Source organism: Hyla sarda, chromosome 10, assembly GCF_029499605.1.
Source record: "Hyla sarda isolate aHylSar1 chromosome 10, aHylSar1.hap1, whole genome shotgun sequence".
In the NCBI taxonomy this organism is placed as follows: domain Eukaryota; kingdom Metazoa; phylum Chordata; class Amphibia; order Anura; family Hylidae; genus Hyla; species Hyla sarda.
In genome coordinates this window covers 141,760,583-141,780,419 of record NC_079198.1, presented here as the reverse complement: position 1 = coordinate 141,780,419, position 19,837 = coordinate 141,760,583, and the positions used below count along the sequence as shown (strand labels likewise).

The 19,837-nt window shown below is 43.6% G+C and overlaps 2 protein-coding genes across 9 annotated transcripts in view; one reads left to right on the top strand and one right to left on the bottom strand.

Moving 5' to 3' along the window:
* The window catches only part of NPHP4 (nephrocystin 4), a 292,086-nt gene extending 272,815 nt beyond the window's left edge, over positions 1-19,271 (bottom strand). The window contains exons 1-3 of one of the 2 annotated variants that reach the window (XM_056544490.1): positions 19,130-19,271; positions 14,546-14,632; positions 5,189-5,355 (exon numbers count right to left, since the gene is read on the bottom strand). In XM_056544490.1, coding sequence (XP_056400465.1) covers positions 5,189-5,326 — 138 coding nt within the window. In that variant the 5' untranslated portion in view covers positions 5,327-5,355; positions 14,546-14,632; positions 19,130-19,271. Of the gene's footprint in view, positions 1-5,188; positions 5,356-14,545; positions 14,683-19,129 lie in introns of those variants that run through there. The other variant, XM_056544489.1, reaches the window with a different exon arrangement.
* The window catches only part of KCNAB2 (potassium voltage-gated channel subfamily A regulatory beta subunit 2), a 210,898-nt gene continuing 205,879 nt past the window's right edge, over positions 14,819-19,837 (top strand). The window contains exon 1 of one of the 7 annotated variants that reach the window (XM_056544493.1): positions 14,819-14,925. The gene's annotated coding sequence lies outside the window, so the exon portion shown is untranslated. The other 6 variants (XM_056544503.1, XM_056544500.1, XM_056544491.1 and 3 more) reach the window with 6 other exon arrangements.

The window sequence follows — 19,837 nt, the reverse complement described above, 5'->3', positions numbered from 1 at the left end:
ATTTCCACTGTAGCAGAGTCCCATTGATTTTAATGTGATTCTGCTGATTCCTGAATCCCGACATCTGCAGAAAGAATAGTCATTTCTATCCATTCTGCGGATTCCGTTCAGAAATGCATTGACTTCTATGAGACGGAACATTTCCAAGCGGTTCTAGAGCCGGACGGAACATTCAAATGTGCGGAATGTCCACCTGTATTTTCCGGGAGGACATTCTGCCCATTTTCGGTCATATGAACATGGCCTAAGAGGCAACTAAATTGGGCATTAATATACAAACCTTTAACTATATGGGGCGATCCTGGCACTAGGCTTTACCAGAATCACATAATGTCTATAGCTGGAGTGGTCCGACCTCTGAGACCCCCACCGATCCTAAGAACAAAAAAGCGGTCGACCACGTTTTTGCCTGCGGTCGGGAAACCGCATACGGCCGAAAACGCAGCCGACCGGAGGCAGCGGTTTACTCCGGTCGGCTCATAGACATGCATTAAATACGGTTCCCCTATACGGCTGAGTGCAGGCGCCGCGATTAAGCCCCGGCCACCCCTTCTCCCAGCCGTATACGGGAACCGTAAGTACAAAACGTAGTGTGAACACAGCCTTAAGAAGATAGTCGCAGCACTCAAAAAATGTGAAAAAAATCAGGTGGCTTTTATTCCATACAAAGACAAGAGCAACGTTTCGGCTGCCTGATGCTTGTAAAAGGCTGCACAGGCAGCCGAAACGTTGCTCTTGTCTTTGTATGGAATAAAAGCCACCTGATTTTTTCAAATTTTTGGCGTGCTGCGACTATCTGCTTTATCCTATATATGTATATATATATATATATATATATATATATATATATATATATATTAGTGATAGATTTTATTTTGCCTGGGAATTATACTTACCGTACTTTATTAAAGGAGATCTGCAGCCATAGACACTTATCCCTTATCCATAGGATAGGGGTTAAGTGTCTGATCGCAGGGGGTCCAAACGCTGGGACCCCCGCGATCTCCTGTACGGGGCCCCGGCTCTGCCATGGCTCACCTATGCAGGAGAAGTGTTGGCCACAGCATGACGCCGCGGACGACAAGACCCCTCAATGTATTTCTATACGAAAGGCTGAGATGCAGCGTTTGTGTAACCCCTCCTCTCCCATTGAGCTGTATGGAGGTCGACGACACGCGCCTTAGCCGCACAGAGCCGCGGTAAAGCGTGTTCCCTGTATGGGAGGCTTCATTACAAGTCTAAGGAGCCCATCCAATGCAACTGGATAGAGACAGCGGCTTAAAGGGGAACTCTGGTGGAAAAATAAATGTTTTCAAATCAACTGGTGCAAGAAAGTTTAACAGATTTGTAAATCACTTCTATTTAAAAAACTTAACCCTTTCAGTACTTATCAGCTGCTGTATACTACAGATATACTACAGAGAAATGTGTGTAGTTCTTTCCAGTCTGACCACAGTTCTCTCTGCTGCCACCTCTGTCCATGTCAGGAACTGTCCAGAGCAGGAGAGGATTTCTATGGGGATTTGATTCTAATCTGGACAGTTCCTGACACGGACAGAGGTGTCAGCAGAGAGCACTGTTGTCAGACAGAAAAGAAATTCACAAATTTATCTGTTTTATACAGCAGCTACTAAGTACTGGAAGGATTAAGATTTTTTAATAGAAGTAACTTACAAATCTGTTTAACTTTCAGGCACCAGTTCATTGGAAAACATTTGTTTTCCACTTGTTTCCACCAGAGTTCCCCTTTAAGCTCGCACTTTTCCCAGCTAATTCTAATGAATGATGGGGGCGGGGGGATCTAAAAAAAAAAAAAAAAGTGTTTCCTATCCGGTGTGCCTCCAGATGTTGCAAAACTATAACTCCCAGCATGCCCAGGTTTTTCTGTCCTTAGGGGAGTACTGTGGTGCTAAACAATTTATCCCCTATTCAGAAGATGACCCGCGTGTGGTGTTCGGCTTCCCCCCCCCCAATTCATGTGACCCGCCAGCACTGTTCTGCTCCCCCCAATTAATGATCAGCCCAGCAGGGTACTACTCACAGATGTCACCTTCAAGCACTGCCCTCCTCCTCTTTGTTGGGGGCCGCCGGCAATGGAACTCAATGTACACCAGTGGTCTCCAACCTGCGGACCTCCAGCTGTTACAAAACTACAACTCCCAGCATGCCTGGACAGCCAACGGGCATGCTGGGAGTTGTAGTTTTGTAACAGCTGGAGGTCCGCAGGTTGGAGACCACTGCTGTACGCTGTATCCCTATGCCCGGGCTGCAAAAGATAAAGGAAATAAACTGTAACTTACCTACGTCGGCCACACACTGGGGACGGGAACGTCGGACATCCGTCAGCCTATCACCGGCCGGAGTGATGTCCCACCCCGGCCAGTGATAGGCTGAGCGCATGAAGCCGGCCAGAGCTCCTTACATGACAGTGGGCTCAGCCTATCACTGGCAGGGGCAGGACATCGCTCTGGGCGGTGATAGGCTGACGGCTGTCCGACGTTCCCATCCCCAGCGTGTGGCCGACGTAGGTAAGTTACAGTTTATTTCCTTTATCTTTTGCAGCCGGGCATAGGGATACAGCGTACAGCAGTGGTCTCCAACCTGCAGACCTCCAGCTGTTGCAAAACTTCAACTTCCAGCATGCCCGGACAGCCGCTGGCGGGTCACATAGGATTAGTTCCCCGATGTGGGGACAGCACTGGGCTGATAATACATTCCCGAGGGGGAGGGGCCCAACCGGTATTGCGGTATGGGGGAAAATTCATATCGTGCAGCCCAAAAAATTCGGTATTCGGTATGAACCAGTATACCGCCCAGCCCTATCCGTGACTATATATTGCTATGTCCGATATCCAATAATCCGGCATCCATAACATTAAAGGGGTACTCCCCTGCTTAGCGTTTGGAGCAAACTGTTCCGAACGCTGGAGCCGGGAGCTTGTGACGTCATAGCCCCGCCCCTTTTGATGTCACGCCTCACCCCCTCAATGCAAGTCTATGGGCAGGGGCGTGACGGTTGTCACGCCCCCTCGCATAGACTTGCATTGAGGGGGTGGGGCGTGACAGCATGAGGGGGCAGGGCTATAACATCACGAGCTCCCGGCGCCGGCTCCAGCGTTCAGAACATTTTGTTCTAAACGCTGAGCAGGGGAGTACCCCTTTAAGCAGTCTCTGAGTGTCCGTCAGCTGCAAATATTAATTGTATCTGTTTAGGATCCTATCACAATGGCCCTGTGCTAGGATTAATGTTTTATATTGTATGTTATTTTAATAAAACACGGTCTCCTGATTAATATCATGTATCATTATATATATTATTATCTACATCATTCACCATTTTTGGTGAGGTCCTTGAGGTCTGGATTTTTATTATATTTTTTTGTAGTACCTTTTGAGTATAGGTGAACATCCTATTTAACCTCGGCCCTTAGTAGCTGTCAACTGCACAAATTGGTTTTTTGTCTGTTTATGCAACAAGCCTTGCAGATTTGCAACAGCTGGAGGCACACAGGTTGGGAAACAAACACTCAGACACCAAACAATCAAAACTTTTACAATTTTTTGGTAAACAAAAGGAAACGACTTTTAAATGACCGGTGCAGCTCTGCTACATCTGCTGTATATTCAGAAAGCAATGACGTAGTTTCTGCATTGTACACAAAGAGCAATTCCACAAAAAATGACATAATTGGCGCCATAAGGCTAAGGCGGCGATAACTAGAGGTTTAATGTCTCCGAGAGGGATTGTAGAATTGTGTTAAGAAATCATATGTAGGTAACTCAGGATAAAGATGAGTTCACACATTACAGAATTGCTGCGGAGCGTCTGTGCACGGAATCCTTACGTTACACATGAGGCTAAAGATCAAACTTCTTGTTGCAGATTTAACCCAATAAATTCAATAAAGAAGATTAAATCAGTAGACAAAGCCTTGTGTCTGCTGTAACAAATCTAAAAGTTTATATTAAAGGGGCACTCCAATGTCAGGTAAAAAATATAATAAAAATGCTGCAGAAGCATAAAGCATTGCTTACTTGTTTTGAAATCCCTTAAAATCCATTTGTTTTATGGGTCGCTTCCTATGTCAGATAATCACTGTAATTCTTAGTTGAGCGGTTGCTCAGTTCTACAATTCCCAGAATGCATTGGTTTCTCTCTTTTGCTCTTTATCACAGGCTCCCATCCTGCCTGATCCCAGCCCAGAGATGGTGCAGAACATCTCATTTCACAGCAGACAATCAAACAGAAAGATTCCAGCACCTGATGCATTCATTCCCTGTCTGCTCCTTTGACTTTGGCATTGTTCAGCATAAGATATAGGTATATGATGATGGTGATGTTGCTGTAGGGGCTGGTCAGAGGAAATGACATCACTCAGGGGGCAGAGCTAGAGCTCAGAGACATGATCCAGCCATGTCTCCTGAGACAACAGCACACAGACAATGAGAGTGCTACACAACTTCTTGTCGGAAGAGAGGGAGGAGCCAGGAAGCTGCTGAGACAAAACCACACTGACAATGAAGGACTACACAACTTCCTGTCAAGAGAGAGGAAGGAGCTGGGGAGCTGTTGAGACAACACAACACTAACAATAAGAGGACAAAACAACTTCCTTTCAGGATAGAGGAAGGAGCTGGAAACTTAAGACAACACCACACTGACAATGAGAGGGCTAAACAACTTCCTGTCAAGAATATTTCAACCAAAAACATCCTGAAAGCAGTACCATTTGTGATAACACTATATTAGTGAGTTATTTATCTTATTTTTCTGATACCAAAATAACCCCTTTATGGTCTATTCACACGTACAGTATTCTAAGCAGATTTGATACTGTACGTGTGAATAGACCCTTAATGTTTAAATAAAATTAAAAAAGGGTACTCCCAATACCATTGCTCTGGAAGACAAGAGACCAGGGGAGGACGGCAGACCTCAGCGTGGCAGTGCCAGGGGATCGGTAAAGTAGTTCATGTATTTTTCATTTCACTTATTAGAGTTATCCACATGATTTAATACAAATTTGTCATGTGGCTTTTCATTAGAATTGCTGTGAAAACCTTTAGCGGTTCCAACCTGTGTAAACCTGGCCTGATGGCTGATGATTTTGGAACCGTACACACGTATTGTGCAATTATTATAACAAGAACATAGTATCCCACAGTTCGGCCCCACTGCTCCACTCACCTGTCTGCTGGGGATCCCCTCCAGGGCACCAAGGAAAATCTGAAAGCCGACCGTGTCCCCCGAGCTGTGCTTCCATCTCTGTATGTGCGGCGGTATAACCCGATTTTGGGTAAAGACAGTCTCCCACCTTGTCATCATGTATCTTGCAAATCCTCTTTACAATGGACCTTAAAAAGGAAAATAGTGGATGTTATAAGGGGTTATAGCTGATGATGCAGATTTTTATGTGATTGGGGGAGCAGATACCTACGGGTAATGCAGGGCTGCAATTTAGGCATATAGACATTTTCAGGAGGAATAACAGAGGAACAAAACAATGCAGAGTTCTAAGTAATGACTCTCCAGAATTGCCATATTTCAGGATAGAATTATTTACTAAAACAGACACATTAGGAGAGAAGCTCCAGCCTTTAAAAAGTGAACTTCCCCTTTAAAAGCAGATCATGAAACCTCATCTCTCCATTTATAAACCCAACTCCACAGGCGACGTACATGGATCCAGACATTTCTATCGATACGACAATGATGATGATGGCGGAATATTTCCTGTTCTGCTGACGAATTTACCGTAGATTTCTGCTGATTAGCGCACAATGGTCGGGTTACACGAAAACTCTGATGTATAGTCATCCTATGAAAGATCCTAATGGTATCTTCTCATATATATATTTTGCTGCAGATTTTATGTAGCTAATTTTGTCATCTGGGGAAAATCTGTAGCAAAATATGCACATGTGACCGTACCCAAATTATAGGATCCTATTACCGATTAATATTATAGATCCCTATGATAGATCCTTATTATAGAACCCAATGATAGATCCTATAATGCTGTCAGCTCAGGTCATCGGACCCATGGCCAGGCTGGGACTGGTGCCCTGTAATATGTATGCAAAAAATGTATCTGTATTTCACTCATCTGACGGGGGTTGTGGATCAATGGAGGGGGTTTAGAATATTTTGCCTTCTCAGAGCACCAAAGGGTTAATGCACCAGAGTCTTAAAGAAGCGGCGTCTCCTTTTGTTATGTGTCTGGTTAACAGGAGTAATATCTTTATTGTTTAGTTTGATGACGTCACTAAATCCCATAATCCCCTGGAATTGATCTGAGAACAGTTGGTCGCCGTAGATATAATGACTATTACTACAAAGCTGAAAAGACGCGATTGACCCGAGAGAGGACGCACAATGTCCGCGAGGAGCGATAAGGATGAAATAAAAGCGGAGGCCGCACGTCGGCCTGATTTACTATTGGTGTTTTATGTTTAGGCGAATTCCTTCTTGACTCACTGTTTTCACTGTATTTACTATTCTGGTTCCTATTGTGGCACACAATCAGTTTTGGGGCAGTGCGACAGAAAAAGCCAACCGAGTACATTTCCGGTCACTTGAGGAAAGATCCATGAGAATTCTGAGCAAACGGAGCAAAGGCCAAAAAAAACATAAAAAAGAAGAATTGTGCCCCCAGGGCTTTATCAAGTCTGCCACAACACTCGGTAAATAGCTGTACCACCATGCCCTACTGAACTGTAATACCATGCCCTACTGAACTGTAATACCATGTCCTACTGAACTGTAATACCATGTCCTACTGAACTGTAATACCATGCCCTACTGAACTGTAATACCATGTCCTACTGAACTGTAATACCATGTCCTACTGAACTGTAATACCATGTCCTACTGAACTGTAATACCATGTCCTACTGAACTGTAATACCATGCCCTACTGAACTGTAATACCATGTGCTACTGAACTGTAATACCATGTCCTACTGAACTGTAATACCATGTCCTACTGAACTGTAATACCATGTCCTACTGAACTGTAATACCATGCCCCTAATGAACTGTAATACCATGTCCTACTGAACTGTAATACCATGTCCTACTGAACTGTAATACCATGTCCTACTGAACTGTAATACCATGTCCTACTGAACTGTAATACCATGTCCTACTGAACTGTAATACCATGTCCTACTGAACTGTAATACCATGCCCCTAATGAACTGTAATACCATGTCCTACTGAACTGTAATACCATGTCCTACTGAACTGTAATACCATGCCCCCAATGAACTGTAATACCATGCCCCTAATGAACTGTAATACCATGCCCCTAATGAACTGTAATACCATGTCCTACTGAACTGTAATACCATGCCCCTACTGAACTGTAATACCATGCCCCTAATGAACTGTGCCACCATGTCCTACTGAACTGTAATACCATGCCCCTAATGAACTGTGCCACCATGCCCTACTGAACTGTAATACCATGCCCCTAATGAACTGTAATACCATGTCCTACTGGACTGTAATACCATGTCCTACTGAACTGTAATACCATGTCCTACTGAACTGTAATACCATGTCCTACTGAACTGTAATACCATGTCCTACTGAACTGTAATACCATGCCCCTAATGAACTGTAATACCATGCCCCTAATGAACTGTAATACCATGCCCCTAATGAACTGTAATACCATGCCCCTACTGAACTGTAATACCATGCCCCTAATGAACTGTGCCACCATGCCCTACTGAACTGTAATACCATGCCCCTAATGAACTGTAATACCATGCCCCTAATGAACTGTAATACCATGCCCCTAATGAACTGTAATACCATGCCCCTAATGAACTGTAACACCATGCTCTACTGAACTGTAATACCATGCCCCTAATGAACTGTGCCACCATGTCCTACTGAACTGTCATACCATGCCCCTAATGAACTGGGCCACCATGTCCTACTGAACTGTAATACCATGCCCCTAATGAGCTGCGCCACCATGTCCTACTGAACTGTGCCACCATGCCACTGATTAACAATGCCACCATGTCCTAATAAACTGTGCCACCATGTCCTACTGAACTGTGATACCATGCCCTAATTAATTGTGCCACAATGTCCTAATGAACTGTGCCACCATGCCCCTAATGAACTGTGACACCATGTCCTAATGAACTGTGCCACCATGTCCTACTGAAGTGTCCACCATGTGATACCATGCCCTAATTAATTGTGCCACCATGCCACTAAGGAACTGTGCCACCATGCCCTACTGAACTGTGTCACCATGCCCCTAAGGAACTGTGCCACCATGCCACTATTGAACTGTGTCACCATGCTCTACTGAAGTGTGCCACCAGGTCCTACTGAACTGTGCCTCTGTCACACAAGTACAAATGGGTGTTCTAGGGGAGTCTGCAGCAAAGAGAGGCTCCTGCTCTGAAGAACAAGACGATCAGCTGACCACTGGGGTGGGGGCAGTAACTGATGGGAAGAATGAAGAAGAAGAAGAATGCGCTGACTGACTTTTTTCTAATGCATTAGAACAGGGTTGAAGATTATAAGTGGATATGAACCGCACCAGTATCCTCTTCAGAACTGTTGGACAACAGGGACCTGATTGGACTTCACCTCAACTTCACCACAGGTCCTAGAAGAAGGGTATCCCACCTGCCGCCCTTCATCTACAACAACTTAGTAAGACAAGTAAGATACCCGGGCCCTATAACATACCGGGAAGGAGAGGAGGAACAAGGCTTCAGCCAAGCAAACAGCAATCCCCCCCCCCCCCCCCCATACACATATACATGCTCAGCTCAGCCAAGCATGCATGTGTTCTGAATGACAGGAGGGGAGAAAGCGGCTTATCTTCACCAGAACAAAAGGGTCGGGCAGCTGAAATCCAATATGTCAGACATCAGTCGTTGGGGGAAGAATTGGGAGGTCACTATATACATTAGATAGTGGCCTGGTCCTGCCTAAATAGTTGGGTTTGGCCAACACTTGTCCAATCTGTACGTCCGACTGAAGTCATGTGAGTCCAAAGTTTCTGTTGAAAACAATGTAACATGTATAAGTGTCCGTAAGTCATAAAGTATGGCCAGGAGCAACGAGGAAGCAGAGGGCGCACGGGAGCACGTCTCCACAACAATGTCTGCGGAGAGAAAAATGTGCGGCCCTGGGGGAAATGGAACAGGAACCTCCGTAATATCACCAGAGCATGGAGGCCGGGAGAGGATTAAAAAACTGGAATTCAAAGAATGCCCCATTGGATCAGAAGGATTCTATGTACACATGAAAACTCTTCCTGGACGTGACTGAATGAGATCTTACACTCACTCACTTCCACAAGCCCTGAGTTTAGAGATAGAATCAGAATAGGGGACAGAATCTGGATCGGAGGCAGAAACAGAATGGGAGACAGAATCAGGATCGGAGGCAGAATCAGGATAAGAGACAGAATCAGGATCGGAGGCAGAATCAGGATAAGAGACAGAATCAGGATCGGAGGCCGAATCAGGATCGGAGGCCGAATCAGGATCGGAGGCCGAATCAGGATCGGAGGCCGAATCAGCATCGGAGGCCGAATCAGCATCGGAGGCCGAATCAGCATCGGAGGCCGAATCAGCATCGGAGGCAGAATCAGCATCGGAGGCAGAATCAGCATCGGAGGCAGAATCAGCATCGGAGGCAGAAACAGAATGGGAGACAGAATCAGGATCGGAGGCAGAATCAGGATAAGAGACAGAATCAGGATCGGAGGCCGAATCAGGATCGGAGGCCGAATCAGGATCGGAGGCCGAATCAGGATCGGAGGCCGAATCAGCATCGGAGGCCGAAACAGCATCGGAGGCAGAATCAGCATCGGAGGCAGAATCAGCATCGGAGGCAGAATCAGCATCGGAGGCAGAATCAGCATCGGAGGCAGAATCAGCATCGGAGGCAGAATCAGCATCGGAGGCAGAATCAGCATCGGAGGCAGAATCAGCATCGGAGGCAGAATCAGCATCGGAGGCAGAATCAGCATCGGAGGCAGAATCAGCATCGGAGGCAGAATCAGCATCGGAGGCAGAATCAGCATCGGAGGCAGAATCAGCATCGGAGGCAGAATCAGCATCGGAGGCAGAATCAGGATCGGAGGCAGAATCAGCATCGGAGGCAGAATCAGGATCGGAGGCAGAATCAGGATCGGAGGCAGAATCAGGATCGGAGGCAGAATCAGGATCGGAGGCAGAATCAGGATCGGAGACAGAATCAGGATCGGAGACAGAATCAGGATCGGAGACAGAATCAGGATCGGAGACAGAATCAGGATGGGAGACAGAATCAGGATCGGAGGCAGAATCAGGATCGGAGGCAGAATCAGGATCGGAGGCAGAATCAGGATCGGAGACAGAATCAGGATCGGAGACAGAATCAGGGTCGGAGACAGAATCAGGATCTGAGACAGAATCAGGATCGGAGATAGAATTTGGATCGGAGACAGAATCAGGATCAAAGACAGAATCAGGATCGGGGAAAGACCTCTAATAACTGCACATCCTACTGGTTTTAGGCCAGGTTCACACCTCGTATTTGAAGGCAAAACCAGGGAGGGGAAAAATCAGAAAACATTGCAAATCTTTCCATTGTAGTCTATTCTGTGCTCTGGACCCATTCCAGGTTTTGGCTACAAATACTGATCAAATACTATGGGTGATCCCAGGCTTGGGGCGTGTTCACACACTAAAAAAGGCAGTTTTTTTTTTTGTTTTAGTTTTTTGTCTGTTTCTTCAGCCATAAACAGATAATAAAACAGTCAGTTTTATGTTGTGTGAACATGGCCTTAAGGAACATTCACATCTAGTACTTTAATGGGTCCCAGATCTTCAAGCTTTATTGTAATTTTTGGAGTTTTTAAACACATTTTTGTTTTACAAAGTGTTTTTGTTGTTGTTTTTTTGTTCTTTTTAAGCATTTCGATCATTTGTAAAAACATTTGACATGTCGCTTAGACACGTCAAGAATTTAGATTGCACAGTGTCTCACTCCTGAATCCAACTGTAATGGTGAGTTATAGCTCTTGTAGAGCGCAAATGTGCTGTCAGATTCAAAAACTTTTTATATGTTGTACATCTCGGCCAAACATAGACCTTTCTTATATACTTCATAAGAAAATGTTTATCTCCTTTTTATAGAAATCATGGCTTATAAAAAAGACCACTAGGGATCCCCATACCCATAGCCGGCCCACAATGGGTCCTACTGGGTCCTTTGGACCCTGGCATCACCTTCACAGGTGCCGCCCCAAGAAGATTTTTGACCCCTTCGCGATCCATGACAAACCTAGTCCGTCATGGTGCCTCTCAGGGTGTATGGAGCGGGCTCCTGACTCCATACCCGGCATCCCCCAGCTGTTTTCAGCCGGTTGCTATGAGCAACTGCACCACTTTTACTCTGCATAGGTTTTGATAAATCTCCCCCATTAGGTATTGCCGCATGCGTAATTGTCCAAACTATAAAATTATAATATTATTAATCCTGTACGGTAAATGGTGAGAAAAAAAAAACAACAGAATTGTGTTTTCTTGATCATGTCCTCATGATATGCCATGACATAGTACTTTTTTTGAGAGGGGGAGGCAGCATTGTCTTGGGCCGGCCCTGTCTATACCACAATCCTTTAAAGATTACCTGTCATGATCTTGTTAAATGTTATAAACCCCCCAGCTCACTGCCCCCATCATGATAAACCACCCCCGGCCTTTATTTTTTATTATTTTTTAGTTTTCTACCTTGATATTGCTCTGTATTTTTCACAGACTGGGAAGGGGTGTTCCCCAGCAGGCGTGACATCATCTGAAGCCATACAGGGGAGAACTTCCTCCCTCACTCTGCTACACACACACAGCCCAAAGCAGTGTGAGATGAACTATCATTGGCTAAGGCAGCACACACACCCCCCCTCAGCACTCCAGACTGCATTTCCTGATTTTGGACTTCAGCCAGGCCAGCAGGAGTCCAAAGTCTGTGCAAGAGATGGGGGTAAATGTGCTCTGGACAAGTAGGGAGACACCTAGTGGCAGCTTTTTTAAACACAAATAAAACTTTATTATTTTTTTTTAAACAAAGTACATTAGAAAGATGTTTTATTTACCATAAGGAGTAAAATAGCAAAAATTTGTTTTAACGAGAGTGATCATTTAAAGAATCTGCATGACCTAATAAGGAACATATAGAAGCATTATTATTTTCACGTGATAGGACAGGTACTCTTTAACGTTTGTAAGTTGTGTGAACATGGCCATAGGGAACATTTACACCTAGTACTTGAATTCTACTTGTACCTGCAAGTAATAAGCACAAATTTAAAAGAATATGTTGTACTTTTTGTAGTGTTTATAGGCATTTTTGTTTTAGGAAGTGTATTTTTTTTATTTATTTTTTTAAAGGCTTACTGTCACTTGCAAAAACCTTGGACACATCAAAATTTTAGATCGCACCGGGTCTCACTCCTGAGTCCACCTAATATCATGAGTAATAACCGATGAAGTGCGCAGCAGGCATTTTATTTTTTATTTTTTTTTTGTTTCCTTTTGATTATTATTTGTTTTTCACTTAGTTTTTTCATTACAAATCATGGGATTCTATTTTCATGGGACTCAAGAATTTATTTGGAAGTACTGGAGGGGAGCACCAGAAAAAATATATATTTATTTTGAAATCCACGTTGTTTTTTTTTTTTTTTTTTTGTTTCCTGCCATAGAAATGTATGGGAGGAAAAACGCCAAACTTAGAGCACGCTGTAATTTTGGAAAACTATCCCTGAGTCTAAAAATATCAAAGAAAAAATACCACGTGGGTTTCATATTTCACTATTGCAGTCTTTCCCAACCAGTGTGCCTCCAGCTGTTGCAAAACTACAACTCCCAGCATGCCCGGACAGCACATGCTGGGAGTTGTAGTTTTGCAACAGCTGGAGGTACACTGGTTGGGAAACACAACCAGATTGGTTTCCAGCTAATTATCAAACAATGGGGGAGATTTATTGAAAAATCTATCTAAAAAAAAAAAAAATTGGGTGCAAATTATGCCAAAATATTAAAGGCATGCTGGTAATTGTAGTGTTAAAACAGCCAGTTGGGGATCACTGCAGATAGTAACATATCCCCTATATAGTCCTGTAACCTCTCCCTTGTTTCCCTCTTGGTATAACTACAAGCCCCAGCCTCTCTTCTCCCCCTTATTCTCTGTAGAACTAAAAGTCCCAGCCTCCTTTTTCGCCTTCCTCTATGTAGAATTACACATACTAGCCTTCCTTGAGCCCCCCCCTCTATAATTACAAATTGCCCCCTCTCTGTAACTACAAGTCCCAGCCTCCCTTGTCCCCCGCTCTGTAGAACTACAAGTTCACGTGTCCTATCCTCCCCTTGCTCTCTGTAGAACTACAAATCCCAGCCTCCTTTATTCCCCTCTTTGTGGAACTACAAGTCCCAGCCTCCCTTGCCCCCCATAGAATTACAAATCCCAAACTCCTCATCCCTTGTTCCCCGCTCTGTAGAACTACAAGTCCCAGCCTCCCTTGTTCCCCTCTCTGTAGAACTACAAGTCCCAGCCTCCCTTGTTCCCCTCTCTGTAGGACTACAAATCCCAGCCTCCCATGTTCCCTCCTCTGTAGGACTACAAGTCCCTGCCTAACTTGTTCCCCTCTCTGTAGGACTACAAGTCCCAGCCTCCCTTGTTCCCTTCTCTGTAGAACTACAAGTCCCAGCCTCCCTTGTTTCCCTCTCTGTAGGACTACAAGTCCCAGCCTCCCTTGTTCCCTTCTCTGTAGAACTACAAGTCCCAGCCTCCCCTCTTCCCTTCTCTGTAGGACTACAAGTCCCAGCCTCCCTTGTTTCCCTCTCTGTAGGACTACAAGTCCCAGCCTCCCTTGTTCCCTTCTCTGTAGAAATACAAGTCCCAGCCTCCCCTCTTCCCTTCTCTGTAGGACTACAAGTCCCAGCCTCCCTTGTTCCCCTCTCCGTATAACTACAAGTCCCAGACTCCCTTGTTCCCCTCTCCGTATAACTACAAGTCCCAGCCTCCCTTGTTCCCCTCTCCGTATAACTACAAGTCCCAGCCTCCCTTGTTCCCCTCTCCGTATAACTACAAGTCCCAGACTCCCTTGTTCCCCTCTCTGTAGGACTACAAGTCCCAGCCTCCCTTGTTCCCCTGTCTGTAGTACTACAAGTCCCAGTCTCCCTTGTTCCCCTCTCTGTAGGACTACAAGTCCCAGCCTCCCTTGTTCTCCTGTCTGTAGGACTACAAGTCCCAGCCTCCCTTGTTCTCCTGTCTGTAGGACTACAAGTCCCAGCCTCCCTTGTTCTCCTGTCTGTAGGACTACAAGTCCCAGCCTCCCTTGTTCCCCTCTCTGTAGGACTACAAGTCCCAGCCTCCCTTGTTCCCCTGTCTGTAGTACTACAAGTCCCAGCCTCCCTTGTCCCCCGCTCTGTAGGACTACAAGTCCCAGCCTCCCTTGTTCCCCTCTCTGTATAACTACAAGTCCCAGCCTCCCTTCCCCTCACACACAGTTACCTCCTTTCTTCAGCTCCGCGCTGCCATCTTCCCTGTCAGGATCCGTTTGAGTTGAACTATCATCTTATGGGGGGATCCGTCATGAACCTATGAATATGACAGTAAACGCCCGGAGTATTACATCAGTCACCGAGTCTCTTGTTATAATGTACAGTTCTATAATATCGGCTCCTGTTATACAAGCAACAAGACAGAATAACAAGCCTCTCAGTCACTTATAACCATGAAATCCCCCCTGTTGAGCGATTGAATGGTTTCGTCCACCATGAAGCGTCTGTTGCCATGGTCACACAAATCTCCGTCTGAGACGCCTGAATGGCCGCTGCCGGGAGATAAAGGACGGAAATGAATGTGATATAAAGTGTAATATAATGGAAAGGGTAATAATAAGAATAATATATGTATTTTAACCCCTTAAGGATGCAGGGTTTTCCCGTTTTTGCTTTTTCATGTTTTCCTCATCACCTTCTAAAAATCATAACGCTTTCAATTTAGCACATGAAATTCCATATTATGGTTTTATTTTGCGTCACCAATTCTATTTGCACTGACATTAGTCATTTTACCAAAAAATCCACGGCGAAACGGCAAAAAAATTCATTGTGCGACAAAATTGAAGAAAAAGTGCCATTTTGTAAATTTTGGGGGCTCCTTTTCTAAGGTGAAAATGACACCTTATCTTTATTCTGTAGGTCCATACGGTTAAAATGATCCCCTACTTATATAGGTTTCATTTTTTCGTACTTCTGGAAAAAATCATAACTACATGCAGGAAAATGTATACATAAAAAATTCTCATCTTCTGACCCCTATAACCCCTATTTGTCTGCATACGGGCCGGTATGAGGGCTCATTTTTTGCGCCATAACCTGAAGTTTTTATCGGTACCATTTTTGTATTGATCGGACTTTCTGATCGCTTTTTATTAATTTTTTCATGATATAAAAGTGACCAAAAATACACTATTTTGGAATTTTTTTGCACGTACGCCATTGACCGTGTGGTTTAATTAATGATATATTTGTATAATTCAGACATTTCCGCATGCGGCGATACCACATATGTTTATTTTTATTTACACTGGGGTTTTTTTATGGGAAAAGGGGGGTGATTCAAACTTTTATTTGGGAAGGGGTTAATTGATCTTTATTAACTTTTTTTTTCACAGGTTTTTTTTGCAATGTTATAGCTCCCACACACTGATCATTGTTATCCCATAGGAGACTATAACACTGCACACACTGATCATTGTTATCCCATAGGGGACCATAACACTGTACACACTGATCATTGTTATCCCATAGGAGACTATAACACTGCAAACACTGATCATTGTTATCCCATAGGGGACTATAATACTGCACACACTGATCATTGTTATCCCATAGGGGACTATAACACTGCAAACACTGATCATTGTTTTCCCATAGGAGACTAAAACACTGCACACACTGATCATTGTTTTCCCATAGGAGACTAAAACACTGCACACACTGATCATTGTTATCCCATAGGAGACTATAACACTTTACACACTGATCTCTTACCCTGATCATTGTTATCCCATAGGAGACTATAACACGGCACACACTGATCATTGTTATCCCATAGGGGGCTATAACACTGCATACACTGATCACTGTTATCCCATAGGATACTATAACACTGCACACACTGATCATTGTTATCCGATAGGAGACTATAACACTGCACACACTGATCATTTTTATCCTATAGGGGGCTATAACACTGCATACACTGATCACTATTATCCCATAGGAGACTATAACACTGCACACACTGATCATTGTTATCCGATAGGAGACTATAACACTGCACACACTGATATCTTACCCTGATCATTGTTATCCCATAGGGGACTATAACACTGCACACACTGATCATTGTTATCCCATAGGGGACTATAACACTGCACACAGTGATCATTGTTATCCCATAGGGGACTATAACACTGCACACACTGATCATTGTTATCCCATAGGAGGCCATAACACTGCAAACACTGATCTCTTATACTGATCATTGTTATCCCATAGGGGGCTATAACACTGCACACACTGATCTCTTATACTGATTATTGTTATCCCATAGGGGCCTATAACACTGCACACACTGATCTCTTATACTGATCATTATTATCCCATAGGGGGCTATAACACTGCACACACTGATCTTTTACATTGATCATTGTTATCCCATAGGGGGCTATAACACTGCACACACTGATCATTGTTATCCCATAGGAGACTATAACACGGCACACACTGATCTCTTACCCTGATCATTGTTATCCCATAGGGGGCTATAACACTGCATACACTGATCACTGTTATCCCATAGGAGACTATAACACTGCACACACTGATCATTGTTATCCGATAGGAGACTATACCACTGCACACACTGATCTCTTACCCTGATCATTGTTATCCCATAGGGACTATAACACTGCACACACTGATCATTGTTATCCCATAGGGGACTATAACACTGCACACAGTGATCATTGTTATCCCATAGGAGACTATAACACTGCACACACTGATCATTGTTATCCCATAGGAGGCCATAACACTGCAAACACTGATCTCTTATACTGATCATTGTTATCCCATAGGGGCCTATAACACTGCACACACTGATTTCTCATCCTGATCATTGTTATCCCATAGGGGCCTATAACACTGCACACACTGATCTCTTATACTGATCATTATTATCCCATAGGGACCTATAACACTGCACACACTGATCTCTTATACTGATCATTATTATCCCATAGGGGGCTATAACACTGCACACACTGATCTCTTATACTGATCATTATTATCCCATAGGGGGCTATAACACTGCACACACTGATCTTATACACTGATCCCTACAAAGCCATAGCTTTGCATGGATCAGTGTTATAGGTGGTCGATTGCTCAAGCCTGTATCTCAGGCTTGGAGCAATCAATCGCCGATTGGACGCGACAGAGACAGGTGAGGGGACCTCCGCTCGCGTGCTAGCTGATCGGGACATTGCGATTTTATCGAGATGGTCCCGATCAGCCCGTCTGAACTGCCGGGAAGCTTTCACATTCATTTTAGACACGGCGATCAACTTTGATCGCCGCGTCTAAAGGGATAACAACGCACGGCACAACGATCATTTTCCTTTCACTATCATACTGGGAGTTGTAGTTCAGCATCCTCCAACCATATTCTCCATGAATGCCGTCCGTTTACAATTTTACAGAGGGATTCTGGGAGTATGACTTACCCTCATACTGTTACTGACCAAATCCTATATACTGAGACTTATATTACCAATAATACCAGTATACAAGGAGGAATATTATCACTATACATATTACCATCATACTGTTACTGACCAAATCCTGTATACTGAGACTTATATTACCAATAATACCAGTATACAAGGAGGAATATTATCACTATACATATTACCATCATACTGTTACTGACCAAATCCTGTATACTGAGACTTATATTACCAATAATACCAGTATACAAGGAGGAATATTATCACTATACATATTACCATCATACTGTTACTGACCAAATCCTATATACTGAGACTTATATTACCAATAATACCAGTATACAAGGAGGAATATTATCACTATACATATTACCATCATACTGTTACTGACCAAATCCTATATACTGAGACTTATATTACCAATAATACCAGTATACAAGGAGGAATATTATCACTATACATATTACCATCATACTGTTACTGACCAAATCCTATATACTGAGACTTATATTACCAATAATACCAGTATACAGGTAGGAATATTATCACTATACACATTACCATCATACTGTTACTGACCAAATCCTGTATACTGAGACCAATATTACCAGTATACAAGGAGGGATATTATCACCATACATATTACCATCATACTGTTACTGACCAAATCCTGTATACTGAGACCAATAATACCAGTATACAAGGAGGAACTTTATCACCATACATATTACCATCATTCTGTTACTGACCAAATCCTGTATACTGAAACCAATGTTACCTATAATATTAGTATACAAGGGAGAATGCACACTGGGGCTTTTTAGGGTATATTCACACGTACAGTATTCTGCGCAGATTTTATGCGCAGGATTTCAAGTCATTCAGTTTACAGTGAAATCTTCAGCAGAAAATCCTGCGCATCAAATCATAGTGTGAATAGACCCTAAAGCTGTTCTTTAACTCGGAATTAATGTTCGTTTTTGTCAGTTTCCCTACCAGTGTGCCTCCAGCTGTTGCACAACTAACAACTCCAGACAGCTGGAAGCAAACTGGTTGAAAAACACTGATTTGGAAGAACTCCCTCTAAATATATCCGTCAGGCATTCTGGGAGTTGTAGTGCCTGGACAGCCGCAGTTGGCAGATAGACCCATGACTGACAGTCTAGACTACAATGACATTCTCACATCCAATGCGTCAAATTGATTGACACTCCGCACCACCAATCCGGTCACGCTTCTCAGGACGCTAATTCAACATAAACCAATCAGAGACGCCAGTTTGTTGATAGGCATACCGCTGAGCCAATCATCGCTGTGTTTACGGAGCAGGGAGGCTGGACCGTGCAGCAGCAGCAGTATAGAGCTGGGGAGTGGGCGGGGCTGACGGTGCTCTCCCACGAGGTGACCGGAGACCGGGAGGAGGCGGCGGCGGTAACGGGGACTGCGGGGGAGACCGGAGAGCGGCGGGCCTGGTGCTGGAGGAGGAGGAGCAACGGCTGCAGCTGCGCAGTGAGTCCCCTCTGTTATACTGTGTAATTACTGACTGCTGGACTGAGGTTTACTGACAGCTCCTCTGTATTGTGGATATTATGTATATTGTGTATAGTATATTATGTATATTGTACAATATGTATATTGTGTATAGTATATTATGTATATTGTGTATATTGTGTATAGTATATTATGTATATTGTGTATATTGTGTATAGTATATTATGTATATTGTACAATATGTATATTGTGTATAGTATATTATGTATATTGTACAATACGTTTATTGTGTATAGTATATTATGTATATTGTGTATATTGTGTATAGTATATTATGTATATTGTACAATATGTATATTGTGTATAGTATATTATGTATATTGTGTATATTGTGTATAGTATATTATGTATATTGTACAATATGTATATTGTGTATAGTATATTATGTATATTGTACAATATGTATATTGTGTATAGTATATTATGTATATTGTGTATAGTATATTATGTAT